At 30.0% G+C, this 20,407-nt stretch overlaps 1 protein-coding gene across 1 annotated transcript; it reads right to left on the bottom strand.

The window, feature by feature from the left end:
- Window positions 1-214: 214 nt before the first annotated feature.
- On the bottom strand, window positions 215-20,407 carry LOC132751469 (heat shock 70 kDa protein 4-like). Its single transcript, XM_060741624.1, has 17 exons — window positions 20,046-20,407; window positions 16,170-16,374; window positions 15,465-15,587; window positions 14,930-15,029; window positions 13,988-14,121; window positions 13,300-13,544; window positions 12,816-12,892; window positions 11,892-12,043; window positions 11,484-11,590; window positions 10,780-10,913; window positions 9,864-10,069; window positions 9,118-9,225; window positions 8,713-8,829; window positions 8,050-8,175; window positions 7,272-7,379; window positions 2,926-3,207; window positions 215-2,370 (listed from the first exon to the last, which is right to left on the bottom strand). The coding sequence occupies exons 1-17, from the start codon at window positions 20,150-20,152 to the stop codon at window positions 2,173-2,175; spliced, it is 2,529 nt and encodes an 842-aa protein (XP_060597607.1). The 5' UTR covers window positions 20,153-20,407; the 3' UTR covers window positions 215-2,172.

Below are 20,407 nucleotides of genomic sequence, written 5' to 3'. Positions count from 1 at the left end.
TTTATCTCTCTATTCTTCTTTTTAGCCACACAAGGGAAAATAGCCACATAAAAGCCATACAAAATAAATAACATCAAAGAAAATTTAGTTTCCCTGTTGTTCCTCAAGCTATGTAAGTATCCAAATGTTAGCTCGACTGAGCAGCATGATGGACAACCAAGGGCAAATCTGTGTATCCCTATGTAGTGGATGCATAAAAAATAAGATAAAAGCGTTGTTTTTTTCTCTGTTGATTGTTTATTTTATATTAACATGTTGATGAAACATGCACAATAATTGCAACATACATGACAACATGTACTAACACAATTTACATATGAAATCATTACAAAATTGATTAATACATTTAACTCCTTTCATTGAATTTAGTAATTTGGATGTTACACCAACTTTTTATTATTAAACAAAAAAATTTGAAATTGACTAAACTGGTTTAATTTTATCATCTAAGGCAGTATATATAACATATAAATCAATGAAGTAGTGTATTAAATGCCTAGCACTCTTTTTTTTTCTCACCAACTCAACTTACGGTTTCAAGCTTTGTTAACAAATGAAGATGCAAATTCATTCAGTTCTACTGTATTGTTCTACTGTATTGTATGTTTTAACAGACTAGGTTATATTTTATATCTGAAGAGCCATAATTTACTTGAAGTTAACTGACCAGGGGTTGAAATACATTGTTTAAAATACACAAGGTTTTATATTTATTAAATTCCAGTGAAATGGCTGCATTGATTTATGCATGATTTAAGCAAGTTTACTTGGCTAAGTTTTGTATTGTACAAATAATTAAAACTTAACAGCATACTTTACGCAATTAATTTCCTTGTAGAATTCCTGCTGCAGCCCAAAAAATACAAGAAATTGAAGAATACATCATAAATTTGGAATATAATATTCAGAATTGTCAAAACAGCAGATAGAATGTCACAAAAGACTTTGCATGTCAAAAGAAATAAAACAGCCGTATTTCTGAATAAATGCTATTCTAAACCATTTCAAAATTCAGCAACAGTCCATAAAAACTTGGCTATATAAACCAGAATTCAAGTACTATCCTGCACAGTCAGTCTACCCTGAATATTTTACCAATACAGATAGTAACAATCCTATTGAGTATTAACAATAAACTGCAATGTAGTAAAAACTAGATTCTTTTCTATTGTTGGTAAAACAATATATATATTCAATTTGGTTAAAATGAACAAATATTCACCAGGAAAAATGGGCCTGCATAGTTTTTTTTAACATTTCAAGCTAGAAATAGCAATGCAATACAAAATGTATGTGTCTTAATATAGATATACATACATGATTGTTGCCAGTGATGTAAATCTTTCAACAATTCAGTCAAGAATTAAAACATTCTTTTATGTGATATGTTGAATAATTATATTCTGAAACATGTGTATTGTAGAGAAAATATGCTTAACGTCTTTAATACCACAGACAAATAAAATTACCATTAAAACAGAAACAAAACATTTGTATTTTAAAAAAACTAACACAAACAAATAAACACTGATCAATCAATTCTTAACTATCCATAATCCAGTGTAAGTCAACACACAGTGCAAAAGTATTACTTTGATAATATGAAATACCTGCATTGCCTCAATGCAAAAAGTTCAATCGCAAACATCTAATATTTATTCTTAAATCAATGTGCAATTTGAACCATGAATACATTCTTTAAATATCTGAAACTGTAGGATTTCAGACGAGCGAGATGACAGGTTTTTTTTGTTAGGACTTTCCCTGAGCCTAACTTTGTAGATAGTTTGCAGCAAATTTTCAGTGATATGCCTTAGTCCAGAGTAATAAATACAAATATTAACCTAGTTTTATTAAAGTGACAAATAAAAACTATTCTATTGCAAAATGTTCCCTTTTTAAATGAACTGTCATAATGATTACTGTTTCTCATTTGTAAATTAATTAACTCCAGCGGAATCAAAACTTGTCTGGTGATTTTGTTCGCCTTTTTCATTCATTTAGCACTCACATAGCATCGAAAAATGAAAATATAACTTCATTAAATACATGTAGTGTCGTACAGCTTATCACAAAAAAGCTTAATATATAAACATGTCTTTCACTGTCGATACAATAACAAATGTTAAAGACTCGAATAATTTATTGATTCTAAGCATAATTATTGTTCCATTAATCTACGTCCATATCAGCTGGACCGTTAGGTTTTGCATCACCTGCTGGCGAGTCTTTCTTCTCTTCGCCTTTTGTTTCTGCTTTATCTCCCTTCTTCTCATCTTTTTTCTCGTCTTTCTTTTCGTCTTTTGGTGGTTCCTCTTTCGGCTTTGGTTTAGGTTTGTTAATTATTGGATTACATGTTGTATCTAAGCTCTAGAATGGACAGAAAATGTAAAAGATTTAAATGGTAGTCAATCAATGATAAATCTATACATCTTTATAACTTACCTTTATAACTAAACAATAATTAATAAATAACACTTATTTTTTTAAATGAGGGTTTTCATTTTTAACTGAGGCAACAGATGTGCCAGTGAAAATAACCGATTTGGTCAAGGGGGACTTTATAATCTACAGGCTTAAAGTACAACTGATTTTAACAACATTTCAAACAATAATAGATCGTCAATCTGTTTATAATGAAAACCTTGGTACTTTGGGAGCAAAAGAATTCAATCTGAGCTTTAAAAATCCTGAAACACTGCGATTGTATGCCATTTTGATAAAGAAGACCAGGTCCATAAAAAATTTTTACTGCAGGTAACTAATAGAACCTTGATAGTCTAAATATTAATTCATAATCTCAACTACTAGTATAATGGTAAATAAACATTAAAATCTTAACTTGTGAGCAGAAAGCATCTAGTAATTATAGCATGTGACCTTTTTCATGACATTAACATTCAACTTCAACAACAAGCAACCTACCTGTCTAGTATCTCTAATTTGAACTGTTAATACAGTTGGATTTTCATATTTTTTCAACTTGTTCTGTGCATTCATTTGTTTATCAAACCACTCTTGTTTCTCCTTCAAACATTTTTTCACTTTGTCAATGTCTGCTTTTTCTAAGTGCTCAAACTTTTCATCTTTTGCCTCTACGGCATCCAGGAATTTTCTTACATGCTGTAAACCGGCACCTAACTCATTGAAAGCTGCAGGTCTCTCATTGAACTCTTTATATCTTGTTGCAATTGGGTCACCAGATTTCTGAAAATATTCATAAAATCATTATAGTTTGTATCCAGAGCTGTCATTGATATAGTGCAAAGCATACCAACGATATATTGATTGGATGACAAAATTAAATTTAATATCAACCACCTGTATATTGATAATTACTTATATTACATGTCTATAATTCACTTTCATACATGTTTACTTAATTTCAGTAAAAAAACATAATTATTCTGTTCATATAATTATGACGTGTCTCGTTTATAAATGCCAATGGCATGACTTTTTATCCTCATTACTGCTATGAAACATGTTCATATAAACATAACAACAGCATAATTTAAACATGGACATTTGCTTCTGTATATGTTTTGGGTGAATTTTCATAATTTTCTACATTTTAAATGAATTAGTATAAAATTACTGATATTTTCAAATGTGTAACAATTACTGATTAACAAGTAATTATCAACGATACGATATTTTTCTATCGATGATAGCTCTATTTGTACCATTGTATCACATAATCATAGTATAACAGTAACTCAAAGACAACCTGTCTCAAGAACAAATCTTTCTACAGAGCTATTTTGATAAAACACCTTTTAAGATCAGAATCTGCCCTGATATAAATCTTCATTTCTAACATCAGATATCAGAATCATCATTTCAACCCATATCAATTCTTGAAATATGGTATACTTCATGTTTTTCTTCTAAAAAATATTTTGTATCTAAATTTAGAAAAAACATCTTTTAGAAGATCAGAATCTGCCCTGATAAAACTCTTCATGTCAACATCAGATATCAGAATCATCATTTCTATTCTCAGCAAGGATATCTTTATTTTCACTAACTTCAAAATACTTCAAAACCACATCCCAGTCTTCAGATACTCTAACTCAATATTAAATGAAATGTTTTGAGATCAGAATCTGCCCTGATATAACTACATTTATAAATCAGATATCAGAATCATCATTTCTGTCTTTCAGGAGGAAACCGAAAGTACATAAATGATTTTGTCCATATGCCAACACTTTATATGTAAATTTTAGGTGTTCAGAATTGTTCTAAATCAACATTTACAAAATGTAACATTATCCAGGATCAGAATCTGCCCTGATATAATTCTACATTTCAAATATCAGATATCAGAATCATCATTTCCATCTTATTTGCTCTGCAGTTTTGAACAGTTTTCATGTTAAAATTTCATTGTACTGAAATGTATTAAAGTTTCTGGAAAATTTTCTTGAAGATCAGAATCTGCCCTGATATAACTCTCCATTTATAAATCAGATATCTGTCTAAATCATAATTCACACAAATTTTCCTATTAATACCATGTACAGGTTCAATTTCATTACATGTTAATTTAAATAAATTTTCTTGAAGATCAGAATCTGCCCTGATATAACTCTCATTTATAAATCAGATATCAGAATCATCATTTCTCCCTAAATCATATAATTCACACAAATTTCATATTAATCCCATGTACAAGTTTTATTTCCATACATGTAAATTGTATTTCAATATCTTATACAGAACTAATACATATTGACCATGTTAATTCTTTATAAACACATCATGACCCTATAAATTATAAAGAGATCAGAATCTGCCCTGAAAAAGTCTTCATTATAACATCAGATATCAGAATCATCATTTCAATATCTTATACAGAACTAATACATAATGACCATGTTAATTCTTCATAAATACATCATGACCCTATAAATTATAAATAGATCAGAATCTGCCCTGATAAACTCTTCATTATAACATCAGATATCAGAATCATGATTTTAATATCTTATATGAAACTAATACATAATGACCATGTTAATTCTTCTAAATACATCATGACCCTATAAATTATAAAGAGATCAGAATCTGCCCTGATAAACTCTTCATTATAATATCAGATATCAGAATCATCATTTCAATATCTTATACAGAACTAATACATATTGACCATGTTAATTCTTCTAAATACATCATGACCCTATAAACTATAAAGAGATCAGAATCTGCCCTGATAAACTCTTCATTTCACATCAGATATCAGAATCATGATTTTAATATCTTATATGAAACTAATGCATATTGACTATGTTAATTCTTCTAAATACATCATGACCCTATAAATTATAAAGAGATCAGAATCTGCCCTGATAAACTCTTCATTATAACATAAGATATCAGAATCATCATTTCAATATCTTATACAGAACTTTTACATATTGACCATGTTAATTCTTAACAAACACATCATGACCCTATAAATTATAAATAGATCAGAATCTGCCCTGATAAACTCTTCATTATAATATCAGATATCAGAATCATCATTTCAATATCTTATACAGAACTTAAACAAATTGACCATGTTAATTCTTCATAAATACATCATGACCCTATAAATTATAAATAGATCAGAATCTGCCCTGATAAACTCTTCATTATAACATCAGATATCAGAATCATCATTTCAATATCTTATACAGAACTAATACATATTGACCATGTTAATTCTTCATAAATACATCATGACCCTATAAATTATAAAGAGATCAGAATCTGCCCTGATAAACTCTTCATTATAACATCAGATATCAGAATCATCATTTCAATATCTTATACAGAACTAATACATAATGACCATGTTAATTCTTCATAAATACATCATGACCATATAAATTATAAATAGATCAGAATCTGCCCTGATAAACTCTTCATTTCACATCAGATATCAGAATCATCATTTCAATATCTTATATGAAACTAATACATAATGACCATGTTAATTCTTCATAAATACATCATGACCATATAAATTATAAATAGATCAGAATCTGCCCTGATAAACTCTTCATTATAACATCAGATATCAGAATCATCATCTTTCAAACAAAATCAACAAAATTTAAAAAATAAAAAAGTTAAAATTTCTTAAAATAATAATGAAAAATTTAAAAGAATCAGAATCTGCCCTGATAAACTTTTCATTTAAAATAGATATCAAAATCATCATTCTATTTATTACAGAAAATCAAAACCCTTTAACTTAAATAAACATTTTGACCCGTAAATTAAAAAATAGTCTTGCCCGTTTAATAAACCTTCTTCCCCATTATCAGGATCATCTCGTTTAAAACAAAAATAGAGAACATAATGCATACCATTAACTGCGGGCCAAAGGGGGCTGACATTTTAACCCCTATGTTTGCTGAGATTTGTTTTCTTTAAATAACCTCAAAGCTTCACGAATTTTAAAAGGATCAGAATCTACCCAGGTAAAAAATCTTCATTTCTTATTTAAATCATATAATATCAGAATCATCATTTGAATATTAACAAATTTATAAACAACTGATATATACTGTCAAAGTCAATGAAAACTTGGTGATGTTTTATAAACACATAAGCTCAATGAATTAATGAGAGATCAGTTTTTTTTCTATTAAAGATCAGAATCTGCCCTGATATAAATCTTCAATTTACACATCAGATATCAGAATCATCATTTCAAAAATAACACACACAAGAAAATTCTCAACAATGCACAACAATAAACAAACACATTGTTCCATCACATTATTTATATTATATGTAAGCAGAATATGGTTTAGATCAGAATCTGCCCTGATATAAATCTTCATGTCAACATCAGATATCAGAATCATCATTTCTAAATCATTTCTACGGCAAATGTATTCTTTCATCAACTAAGTTAATGAATTTGGGGTTTTCATCATAATAACATCCCAAGGTCAATGAATTGTAGATTTCATATTAAACTTTTCATTTCAATATCATAACATCATTTCAATATGCTCATATTTAAATTCAAGACATTGTACTGCTTTGACATGAAGTATAATAAATATCAATATTTATTTTTAACTTCATAGCTATTTTTTGTGATCAACTATGTTTGACAGGTTTGATCTCAACATTCATATCATTTGTAAGCAGAATATGGTTATAAAGATCAGAATCTGCCTATTTCACATTATTAGATGAAAGGCATTTTGAAGTTTTTCATCTTACTGAGAAATAATGTGCATTATGGAAATAATTGAACTTACTTTAAGTTCTGCTAGTTTATCCAGGTAGACTTGTTTTTGTTGATCTTCACCTTCATCATATAACCAGTCTTCTGTATCTCCAAGTAATTTGTTAAAGTTTTCACGTACCTGTAGAACAATATTATCATCATATATCTATTTAGCTCCCTGTTAACTGATTACATAAACAGCTTGCATATGCCTTAAGTACATTACATACTTACAGAGTAAGGGCAGGCAGCACATTTCTGGCATTATAATACAGGCAAAAATCAAGAACATGTTAGTGAGCACATGTATAAACATTTCAAAAATCAAGTTTGACAAGTCAACTACAAAAATTACTTTGAGTAAGTTTTGTGAAATTTTAACAGTTTTAAAATCATCCCTAAAAAGTTTTAGTTTGAGCATACCATTTGAAAATTTCATTTTTTTCTTGACAATTGGAAGAACTGGTTCTTTAGATATGCATTGAAATGATCAGAGGTAACCTGGTGTGTTTTTTGTATTTATATAAGAATCAATATTTTACATATTTCAAGTCAACTCTTTTATATCATCTGTTACATGTAAAGCCAGGGTTTCCATTTATTTGAAGCAACATGATCTAATGTGCCAGCCAAAAACAACCGATTTGGCCAAGGGTCAAGGTGGATATTTTAATCGACAGGCTGAAAATACAACCAAATTCATCCAAAGTCCATTAATAATGATTGATTTATTCATACAGGGCTTTAAAATGTTAAGCATAAACCTGTATCAGTAAAACAAATCACATGATTCTAAAAGGAAAACTTACATCCTCTTGACAGAATTCTTCATATGGCCCACACAGTCTGTCCCTCATCTCATACACATACTCCTCTACTGCATTCTTAGCATCACATCTTTCCTTCTCTAACTTATCCTGCATCATCATCTGGTTCTGTGAATAAACATATAAAATTATATCAACCATTTACAAATAACAGCATCCATAATGTTAAGATATGTTCCATGCTGTGATTATGTACATGGCACTTTTGACTTAGCAGTCAGGCTGAAAACTTTACAAGGTCATAAAAAAAAGTTTAAATGCTGCAAATACCAATTAATTATATCTAAATTGAACAATTCAGTTAACATCAAATCAGCTGTGTTCTTTATTCAGTCTACCATTGGACATTGGACACCAAGTTTGCTGATATTAGACATTTTACACCAAATGCAGCTGAAGCTGAACAACACAAGGAATGTTTGTTCAAAAAGTCAATTTAAATATCTTTTTCTATGACAAATCAACCACTAATATATCTTTTTATTTTTTCCCATTTAAATCTGTTGTAATGAACTTAATATCGATTCTTTCAAAATTCAGTGTATCAAAATTCTTTATTTGTGTATCACCTTCTTTATCCATACTTTACATTTGGTCATAAGAAGAAACATCAATAGTAGGTAAAAATAAAAGCTGTACACAAACCTCTTTCTCCTGTAGCAGGTTTATCACATCAGCTGGGAAGTCAGAACTATAGGATTCTACTGGTAAATCAATACTTTTAACCTTCGGTTTCTTCTCTTTTTTTGCACTGCCTTCATCCTGTAATATACCACAAATTTTAACTAAATAAATTCTGTCAAAGTTTCGAAGAAAAAATATACAGGCTTATTAGAAGAAAGTTGGTGTTTTGTACAATTTGTAAGAACATATTAACCATAAACTCGTGAAAATTTTACATTGCCACAAGATACAAACCACTGGGTAGGTATTTAAAACTTGAAAAGATGACACATCAGTAATTGATGCAATGTTAAGGAGTAATTTAAACAATGAACATAATTACTGATGCTACAGTGAGCTAACTAACTAAAATTAACATAAACACACCTTCTTTTCATTTTTGCCTTCTTCTTTCATTTCAGCATCTTTCTGTTCAGTATTGTTTTCTGTGGGTGGGGCTTCTGTGGGACCTTGTTCTGTGTCCATAGGTTCATTCTGAAGTCAAAATTGTCAAAAAGATTTAAAAGGGTTGTATTAGAAAGAGAGTAGATCAATGAACATTACAAGTTTTCAAACAGTGTTATCACCTTCCATACTATATCTTATTTCTTTTTTTGTGTGAATATTTTTAATTTTCTTTCAATCTTAGTTCATCTTTCTCAAAGTTGATTTTCTTGAAATATTTTGACACATTATCACATTGCAGCTTTTAAATCAAACTAACCTACCCTTTCAAGATTGTTCTTCCAGACATTAATACAAATTCTTCGTATATCTTTTATTAACTTAAGTTTCAAAACATATTGCATGGCTTCCATTAGTTGAAGTTTGGGAGTCATTTACTCGTTGATTTTGGAAATGTAATGCTTTTCCTTCTTAATCTATATAATGCAACTTCCAATGTAAGACATTTTGCAGTCTCTGACCACCAAGTTTTAGAACTTAATGGAAGTCCTGCTTATTCTATTTAAAACAATCTTTTACTTCTACTAGGGTGATACAGGTCATATACATGTACTACATTAATGGAAGGCTAGGCATTTAATAGCCATTCCATAACAGAAAAACATAATGCCTTAAAAATATGGCAGCAGGATATATATATATATACCATTATTATATCATGTAATTACCTCTGGTTTTTGTTTAGCTTGTCCTTCTTTAGGGGGCTCTGTCTCCATAGATTCAGATTCTTGTTCATTCTCTTTACCTTCAAGTTTTTCATACATGCTTGCTGACTGTACAGTAAACAGACCGTTGTTATTAACTCTTACTTTCACTTTCACTTTAGAACTTTCCCCGTTTGCTTGTGGTTGAACATTTGTTATATTGTATACACCTGAAATCATAAAAGTTCAATCCTATTAATATTAATTGTGCAACATATATAAATTAACACTTCTATAAGTATAAGCCAAAGTGAAACACTAAGTGAAAGTTCAAAATTAACTCCTTGAAAACAATTTTGCAGTATTGAACCTTAACTTATATGTCATTCAGTAACCTAAATCACCTCTTAAAGTTAACTTTCTTTTTATTACCCCTAGCCTTCATAAGGCTTAAAATTTAAAATAAATCCAAGTACTTTAAAAATTCAAAGAACACATTTAACCCTTTCCCTAGCAATAACAGTATTAAGACAGGAATACCTGTCAAACTAACAGTACCACATATTGGTCTAGATAACAGGTACTCTTGTCTTCAGACTTGTATATCTGATTATTAATATTTGGGGGGGGGGGGGGGGCGATTTTATCATAGTTTCAGGTAGAAAAAACAATAGAAAAATCACTGTATCGTAAAATAGTTCTTTGTATTGAATAAAAGTGTAGGTTTGTGTATCTTTATACATCAAGAGAAAAAAGGATCCATCTTTTATTGTTCATGAAAATGTTAAAGGCAATATTTTGTAATAATTATAGCTCTGGCAGAAAAGAGAGTTAATGCTTTCTACATTTCATGTCCTCGGAATTGCACAACTTTAAGTTCCATCACTACATTACATTTTTTACTTTACATGAAAGCAGGTAAAGAGTTATACAGACATACCTATACCAGATTGATGACTTGGAACTTGACTAGGATTGCTGTATCTTGCCTCTAATGTAAATGGTTCTTTCCTGTAGAATGTTAACATCTTCGAGAATGGAAATTGGTGGAATTGTGGGAACACTTCCATAGAACTGAAAAAGTACACATACACTTTATTATCCCTAAAAACTAATGTATTTTACTTACAATGTACTGATAACCAATCAATAATTCAGTGCATTTGCCAGAAATTAACAAATTTTCAGGCACAAGATACTGAAATTTCACACAAAAATTGTATAATACTTTGCAGTCAAATTATTCTAAAGAAATTAAATAATATATAAAGAACAACAACTACTGTGTTAATCTTTTGGTTTAAAGATATCATTTAAGCTTGATTACAAGTTCTTGCAACTTATATTAATCGCTTTCGATTCTGCTTTCCGGAACCAACAAGTACATAATTATGTGGAACATGGTATTGACCAGAGTAGGACTCAAACCAAAGATCCACTAGACCACCGCTCCCACTCAAACCTTTTGAATGTCTCATACAGAAATGACTTGCTTACTTCACTCTTAGAAATCCGACTCGGCTCTACACTAATTTAATTTTGCGATTAAAATCAAACATTATAAACAATGGAACGTTCTAAATTCTAAACAGGACAAGTTCATAATATAGGAATATATTCAAATATTATATATCTAAAACAAACCTGTCCTCATCAAGGCCACCACCTTGCCATGATAGAGTAATAGGGTATAACTGACAATCTTGTATAGCAAAGTCACGTACTCGGAATGTTGGTGATAAAATTGCACACTGAAATAGAATTTGAAAACCATGAATTATCCAGGTTCTTTCACGAAGGCAGACTTAAGTAAGAACCAAAGGTTATCTAAAGGTTTAACAATTCTAATATCAAATTCTATTTCAACAATTGACGCTGAAACAGCTTAAGATCTTGCTATAACATTCTTGAAAAAAAAAGGTCTTAACAACTGACCTCAAAATTCAATTATTTCAATATTATGTATAAAATTCTGCGTCATATTTTTTTAACATTAACAATCTAAAATATAACTTTATACAATAGAACAAGTAATCTTTTGTAAAAAATTACCTGCAGGGCACAGCCTTTAGCAACAGCCTCGTCTGCGTTTAATGTTGTGCTCGGTTCCTTCCTAAAAACTTTGGAAACTAGCTCCTTGATCGAAGGTATACGACTTGCTCCACCCACTACTTCTACAGAATATATGTCATCTGGACTCATCTCTGAAAACATTGTTAAAATTCATGTTTTACGAGTGATAATCAAGGAGTTGCGCAAATTCAAGGAATGGCGTTTCCTATTTAATTCTTCAATTTTCTCCTCTTAAGTCTTTGTAAAATGAATTTCTCTCTCAAAATGCTAAGTGACTGATTATGTTTTTTTTGTTACATTTATAAAACACTACAAAAAGTTTAATAACACCAAAAAGGAAATGTGCTTATGCGAAATGGAAAAAAAAAAGACACCAAAGATGCATGATTTATAAATTTGACTTCTTTGTTTTTTAGATTGTTAGCATAACTGCTTGCAGCAGTAGAAATTGCCTATAAATATTACAAAAAAATAACATAACAAATGAGCTTGTTTTTGTAAAACTGCATATACATGTAATTCTTGCATCCAGCAAGGACTGTACATGAACATGAAAGTTAACATGGCACTGTTGATATAATTTTCCTGTACATGCTACCAATTCTGTCCTTTAATATTCGTTGGTTTGAATTGTTAGGTTTCTCTGTTGGTAAGCCAGCCACTTTGTTTCGAAATGTTTGTAATGTTATTTTATGTACAATCTACTGAATACATAAAGTTTAAACTAAGCAAGCCTAAGTGGAAGTTTAAAACCAACTAAAAAGAAAAATCACTTACATATCTTGTAATTATACTTACTAATGAATAAAGCTTGAACTAAGCAAGCCAAAGTGGAAGTTGTTAACTTTAAGATTAAAACCAACTAAAACAGAAACCACTAATTTGTATTATCATTTTACTTACTAGAAACTTCAAGTATTTTCTTAAATACTGCTTCTGCCTTTAGTAATAATGGTCCAGCCATTTCTTCAAACTTTGATCTGCAAAGCAAACAAAGATGATATTAAAATATATTTGCATGTATTAAAATATTTTAAAGATTATTCGAAATACAGTTAATCCTCATACAAAAATTTTGAAAAAATCTAGTTCATGTTAACTAGATAATTTGTGATAAGAAATATAACCAAACATGCTTTTCCTAATTAATATTGATATTCTCTAGAAAATTTAATTTTTTTTCTCCAAGATATTCATTTTAACATTTTTGAATCAATAATTTACAATTCACTTAATAAGAAGGGAAATGATATGTCAAGATCCCATTGGTGTATCCATCAAATTGGGATATTTTCAAGTTATGAAATTCAGTAAAATGGACAGAAAAGTTGCACAAAACAGACAAATAATGGGGAAGAAAAAACAAACAAACATGACTTAAATTTACCTCTCCATTTTACCATGTACATCTTTATCATCCACAAAACATTCAATATCTATAGGAATAGGCTGAGTATTTGCACTCATCAATTTCTTCAGTTTCTCACACTCCTGTGTCAGTCGTATATACGCTTTCGGTTTGGCGAGTACGTCGATCTTGTACTTAGTTTTCCATTCTTCTATAAAATGATTGACCAATAAAAGGTCAAAATCTCGTCCTCCCAAGTTGGCATCTGACTGTGTTGCCAAGACCTGCAAAAATAAACCGCTATAAGCTTAACAGTCGTTCTAAGTTCATATAATAAATAATAAAGACTAAAAGATCAAGAAGATTTTATTGAAAACCAGACTTTTTTTCTTAAATTGTTTTTTATAAAATGCACAATGCTTAAATGTTTTTGACTTTTCAAAACCAGCTTTTCAATTTCCTCAAGGAAAGAAAACTTAACAAGTACTAATGAAACAGCAAGTACTAATGAAACAGCAATCATTTTAAAAAAGATAAAAGCTAAACAGGAAACAATCTTAATATCATATTACTATCAAAACTTAACTTCACCTTATGTAGAAAAAAAATATTTCCGTCCTTACAACTCCCAAATGACAATTAACTTCATTTTGGAGTGAAAGTCTGAATTTTATAAAATTCTAACCCAAGTGTCATAATAACAATGATATACTAATATTAACTGTACCCTGAGTTTGCCTTTGTTGAATGCAGTGACAGCAACCTGCATGGAACTATATCCTAAATCCACGAACACAACATTACGAGATTTCTCATTCTCTGCTGGAAGATCTTGTTTGTAGATACCATATGCAAGAGACACTAAAAACGAGTTTCATTTAAAAATATAAATATCAGAGACTGGCAAAAAAGTGATTTCTCAAAAAATCTACAACACAAACTTTCAATAAAATTTACGTTGACAAACATGTATATAATTGCAAAATAATTGAGATCTTTGTTTGTAGGAAATCCAACTACATAGACAAAATACCTAGCAGTTATAAGTTACTGCATGCATACTTTTCCCCTTGCAAGATGCACGAGAATTAATAACATCACTCAGTCATTGAATTTAAGATCTTGTATTTACTAGCCCGAATTCTGTTTTTAATTTATTCTACTATATATTTAACTTAAATTTACACTGAACTAGTTATCACTGGCCATGGGCCATCAGGCCAGTGCTAAATTTGATGACTGATCACATCAAAGATGAATGATGAACATAATCATTAAGCCATTTGTCTGATCATTGACCCTTGACAAAATTGACTTGCCTGGCATAAATATGCAAGTCAACTTAGTCGGCCCCTCTATTCAGTATTGGTATTCCATACCCAGCCTTTTAGCAGGTGCTAAATTTTGAGCTTTTTGAAAATAAAACCCTTTAAAAAATTAAAATGGACAATTCTGAACTTAAATCAAAGGTAGCCAATTATAGATCTCAAAACTGAGCATCCGAGAAAATATATGAATTTCAGCTGATCTAGAAAATATGCAATATAACTTTTTACTGATGCTCAATTTTAAGATCTGTATGGAGTTCATCCTCTGTGTAAAGGTAAATGCTTAAATTCATTATTTCAACATAGTGTATCATTATACGAAATGTTTTCAGCTTACTTACCAGCAGTAGTATCGTTCATTATCTTCAGACAATTAAGACTCGCTATTTTACATGCTGCCAGCATCGCTTTCCTTTCCAACTCCGTATAGAAACTAGGTACCTGTAGATAAAAGCATGTCAATGATTAAATATTCTTGTGATTAAATTTTAATGTCAAAGAAAGCTCTTATCGGTAACTCCGGAGTTATTTCTTCCCAATGTTGACGGAAAACAACAGGAAACAAAGAATAATCACTTGTACATGTTTAATCACTTCAATTACAATATGATTCAGACTCAGAGTTGCTTCCGAAAAAAAAAATACTTTGGGAAGAACAAGGGCCCTTTGAATAAAAAATTTGAGGAACAATTGATAACATCATGGGAATGAACAATATCTTATTTCAGTTTTGTCTACTTTATCATTTATTGCTAAAATTAAATATGTAATTTTTCTTAAATCATTAAGATAGTAACAATTCTACTTTAAAACATTATGCATTCATTCTTCTATTATTGTTTTTATAATGATGGAAGTAAGCTATTGGTCACTTACAGATATTACAACATCAACAACTTTGGTTTTCAATGCCTTTTCTCCTGTGTCCTTTAACTTGGTCAATAACATTGCCATTAATTGCTCTGGTTTGAGCAACTGCTTCTCCCCCAAGTAGTTTGCCTTGACAAAAAGAATGAATTTGCATAAATTGTTGTACTTGATAAAGAGTATACAGTGTGTCCGTTTGACCCTTGAAATGACTCTTTGACCCTTCAAATTTCCGAAAGGCCCCATTTGACCCTTAGGATTTTAACTGAAGGGTCAAATTTTGTTAAAATTATGGGGATTTGGCCTTGTAGATGGTAAAACTTAGTCAAAATGACCCTCAGGATTTCATGGCTAGTGAACACCCTGAGTATAAGAAAGTAGGCAGTCCAATTCCTATTTTAAGAATCAATAGAAATGTAAAATCAATATAAATGTACCAATTATCATCCAAATAAGTCCAAGAACAGTACCTTTAACTCATACATGAAACTACAGTAAATCTTATATTCCTATTTATTTATCTTTATTTTAAATATGTGAAACAAGTTTTAAAAATATTTCATATATCAAATAACTTGACACCAATCACAAACAATCATTCATATAACATAAATAACATAGCTATAAACTTTCAAATAATTATCTAATTTTCTTTCATACATTTGAAAGTAAAATTATTTGAAGTTTTAATATTAAAATGAATTTATGCCACACCTCAATAAGAGTTTCTCCACCAGACCCAGCCACAACTGTAAATGGCTTAAGGTATGTTTTGACTTCATTTTGTACCATCGGGTCATCAAAGTTACGCCCTAAAAACCTTTTGAAGCAAGTAATCGTGTTTTTCAAATTGGTTGTTGCTTGATTTTTGGCGGCTGTGCCAACACTTCGATTCTTTTCACCGAGAGAAACGTAAGATCTGAAAAAGAATAGAAAGATGCATGTAGTTTATCAACTTTAATAAAAAAATCCCAAAAATTGAAATAATTTTCCTTATCTATGCCATCCATAGGCATTTTCCCGAAATGGCCAAAATAACTGGGAAAAAAGCCCTGATTGGCCAAATTCAAGTTGTTGTTAAACGAAAATGTATGTTTAAACTAAGCAGAATGAGATGCCCTAATTGATTCAACCTTTAATTTGGTATCTTCACATGGTATTTATTATAGGGTTTCTTTATCGGACAAAAATCATAATCGATCATCGAAATTAATCGAATAACCCTTTTCGATCAATCATCGATAATATAATCAAAGAATTGACAATAACAAAGTAAATATGAGCCGCGTCAGGACAAAACCAACATAATGGGTTTGCGACCAGCATGGATCCAGACCAGCCTGCACTTCAACTCAGTCTGATCAGGATCCATCCTGTTCGCTTTCCAACTCTATCACAAGAAGAGAAACTGATAGCGAACAGCAACTAATAATATTTCTTTTCAAAAATAATCCCTATGATGATTTAATCGCAATTTATTTGCACAATTTCTATACACAAGTTCTGAGATCTTCCTTTCGCTCACTTTGAAAAATACGAAAGTGACATGTAAAATATTAAATATAGAGTTTAAATTGAAATTTGCAGTTTGCAGACGTATATCATCCGAAATATATAATATATATTTTCAATAACAATCAGTATGATGATTTAATCACCATTTGTTTGAATAATTTCTATGCACAAGTTCTGAGATCTTCCTTGCGCTCACATTGAAGAATACGAAAGTGACTTGTAAAATATGAAATAAAGCATTGTTCAAATTGAAAGTTAGACATAAATTACATTTTTCAGGCGTATAATATCCAAAATTTATATTATTTTTTTTCAAAATTAATCATTTATAATATGATGATTTTTCCCTAATTTCTATATATACAAGTTCAACATTCTTCCTTTCGCTCACATTGAAAATACGAAAGTGACCTCTAAAATATCAAATATAAGGTTTAACTGAAATATACTGTTGAATATCAAATTATTAATTTCTGAAAATATACGTTTACAAACTGCAGTTTAAGGACATTTTCAATTCAAACTCAATATTTGATATTTTACAAGTCACTTTCGTATTTTTCAATGTAAGCGAAAGGAAGATCGCTGAACTTGTATATAGAAATTAGGCCAATAAATGGCGATTAAATCATGATTATGGTTATTTATTATAATATATATATAATAAGTTGCTAATAATATACGTCGACAAACAGCAATTGTACTGTAAAATTCAATTAAAACGATACAATTCAAATTCTCTATTCTATTTAAAAAAGGTATTTGATCTGACAAATCAATTAAATTTTCACAAATTTGTTACAGAGAACTATAAGTTACACACTTCTAAAGGTGCTAATTTAGTAATAAACCAGTGTTTCTAATGCTTTATTCAAAATTCTTTCACACTTCTATTTTTTCTTATCTGTTATATAAGAACATATTTTAATTAATCAATATTTTTTTATGGTATTTAATTTTTGGATAACAAAAAAAAAATGAAATAATATATACATGTAGACTTATAGATGATAATTCTTTCAGAACTCATATTTATAATTATTTTTCCAGGGAAATTTCACTATACTTTATATCATGAATGTAATTGTTTGCAAGTTTGTGTTATATTATATATAATATTATAACCCATAATGGTATTTATTTCATATATTTATCAAATTTAAAAAGTGGAGGTGAAAAGACCAGGGTTTTGAGGGTGAAACGTCTAGGGGTGAAACATCCAGGAGGTGTAAAGTCAAAACACCGTTTATAAGTGTCAATAAGAAAAACATTTTCAAGGTAACAAGACAACTAACCCCCCAGACGATTCATCCCTCAAAAAAGCAAGACAACTCACCCCTCAAGACAGTTCACCCCTCAAAATAGATAAGACAATTCACCCCGCATAAATGATAATCATGTTTATGGGTAAAAAAGATTAAAAAAGTCGGTATATTTATTTATTTATTTATTATGTCATATTTACAAAACATAACAGCACATATACCATGATGTATACAACAAAAAATATAATTTTATTCAATCAAATCAAATACAGTAGCACATAATTTATATTGAGGGAAATGCCCATAATAATCTTGATATTTTTATGCAAACATGTACAACTGTTTAATTATTCTTATCACCTTATCATTGCTTGATTAGGATCAAAGGAAGTGTGAAAGGGATTAAGGTCTATTGATAATCATTAATTAATTCCTTTCAAAATGAAAGGGATTAAAGAGCATGATTATCACATGTTAATATCTTTGATATGTCATCTTATAATAGCATCACTAGCACTTAAACAAATTATGACAAATTTATGGTGAATTTGTAATTTTTATAGTTTGTATGTAAATAATAAGTAAAAATATAATCACATAGTAACAAATATTATTTTTTAAGTAAAAAATTATTATAATTAATTTAAATATGACTAAGTAATTATAAATATCAATTTAGTAAAGAAACACAACAAATTTGTTTATTGCATCTTCTAATTTTAAGATAAATTTCATCAAAATTAAAGTTAAGAAAATGGGGGTGAATTGTCTGTGTCAAAAATCCAATAATGTGGGGTGAACTGTCTGATGGGTGAATTGTCTGGAAAAAATGGCTTAGGGTGAATCGTCTGGGGGGTGAGTTGTCTGTAAGCCATTTTCAACGGAAAAGAGTCAACTCGGCCCTATACCAACTCGGCACGGGTCAACTCGGCCCACTTTACAAAAATATATAGGCCTATAACGTATTTACTTTGCTTTGCATGTTGTTAAGGTAAATGAATAATAAGAAATTTCTTATTATTATTATATAATTATACATTATAATTATCTCTGCTGAAATAAAGTATATTTAGAAAAAAAAGTTATTTATTTGTCTTGCAGATTCTATAAAATTAATATAGACACAGGCACGATTATCGAACCTGGGAAGAAAAAATATGAACAGATTGATAAAATAACTTCATATTTTTTCTTCCCAGGTCCGATACTTGTGCCTGTGAATGTACATGTAGATATAATAAAAATGTGTTTCCTTAGATGCATTTTGTTTGTAAAGTAATTTTCAAAAAAATATGAAACAAAAACGTGTTTACTTAATAGCATAAGCTTCTAATTAATTGCAGGTGGTCACTAATCAAATTTGAATGAATAAGTCAATCATAATTATCATTAATAATAATTAATCGGTATATTTAACATACACATTGATTGATAATAATAGCCCGTGACAATAGGAGTCCTTTGATGTCCTTTACCCATTTTTAAATTGGGCCGAGTTGATCCGTGCCGAGTTGGAATAGGGCCGAGCTGACTCGGGGGCCGAGTATGTTTTAGGGCCGAGCTGACCCGGATTCTTTTCAACAACTGGTACTCATAGTTTATGCTAATTCATGTGACAAACTACTTCATTCATTATAATTTCCCACAAGAAAAGGAAAATGCGCTTACACATCTCTGCCTGAAGCAAACTTTTTAATAGTATTAAAACAGGACAGGTACGTGTAGATATGTTAGAATTATTTAAAACAAATATGCATAATGAATTGTACGGATTTTTGACATAGTCTTTTTCGTGTGAAAAACAACTTACGGGGTACATCGATCACTGTACTCATTAGCTATGGTTTCAATACCACCACCCGCTGCAACTCCAACATAAGAAGTATAACTCCCGACATCAATCCCAACAACGGACATGTTTCACCTCCTTTGCCGTCGGCAGGAAAATTAACAAAATTGAAGAAAAAAATAGAAAAATGCCGGTCTGAAATATATGCTTCAATCAGAAAGATAATTTGTCCAGGTACGACTCAAAACAATCTAAGGAGTAAACTGATCAACCTCCAATGCAATATTTTTAACTGATTTAGCTGTAAACTTAGCGAATGTTCGAGAACTTCTTAGAAATTGTAAACACGCGTGAAAATTCGACGCCTTCCGATTTTACGAAGC

This window comes from Ruditapes philippinarum, unplaced genomic scaffold, assembly GCF_026571515.1.
Source record: "Ruditapes philippinarum isolate M1 unplaced genomic scaffold, ASM2657151v2 ctg1256_1_1_1_1, whole genome shotgun sequence".
Taxonomy (NCBI): Eukaryota; Metazoa; Mollusca; class Bivalvia; order Venerida; family Veneridae; genus Ruditapes; species Ruditapes philippinarum.
The sequence above is the reverse complement of the archived record's forward strand: the minus strand, read 5'-3'. Positions and strand labels throughout refer to the sequence as shown.

What these genes read in the sequence shown, in the direction of transcription:
- LOC132751469 (XM_060741624.1), bottom strand. Translation starts at nt 20,152, where the DNA reads ATGTCCGTTGTTGGGATTGATGTCGGGAGTTATACTTCTTATGTTGGA. An exon ending in TTGTTGATGTTGTAATATCT is followed by an intron (nt 15,030 to 15,464) that starts GTAAGTGACCAA and finishes TTTTATCTACAG; the next exon opens with GTACCTAGTTTCTATACGGA. An exon ending in CTAAAGGCTGTGCCCTGCAG is followed by an intron (nt 11,591 to 11,891) that starts GTAATTTTTTAC and finishes ATTCTATTTCAG; the next exon opens with TGTGCAATTTTATCACCAAC.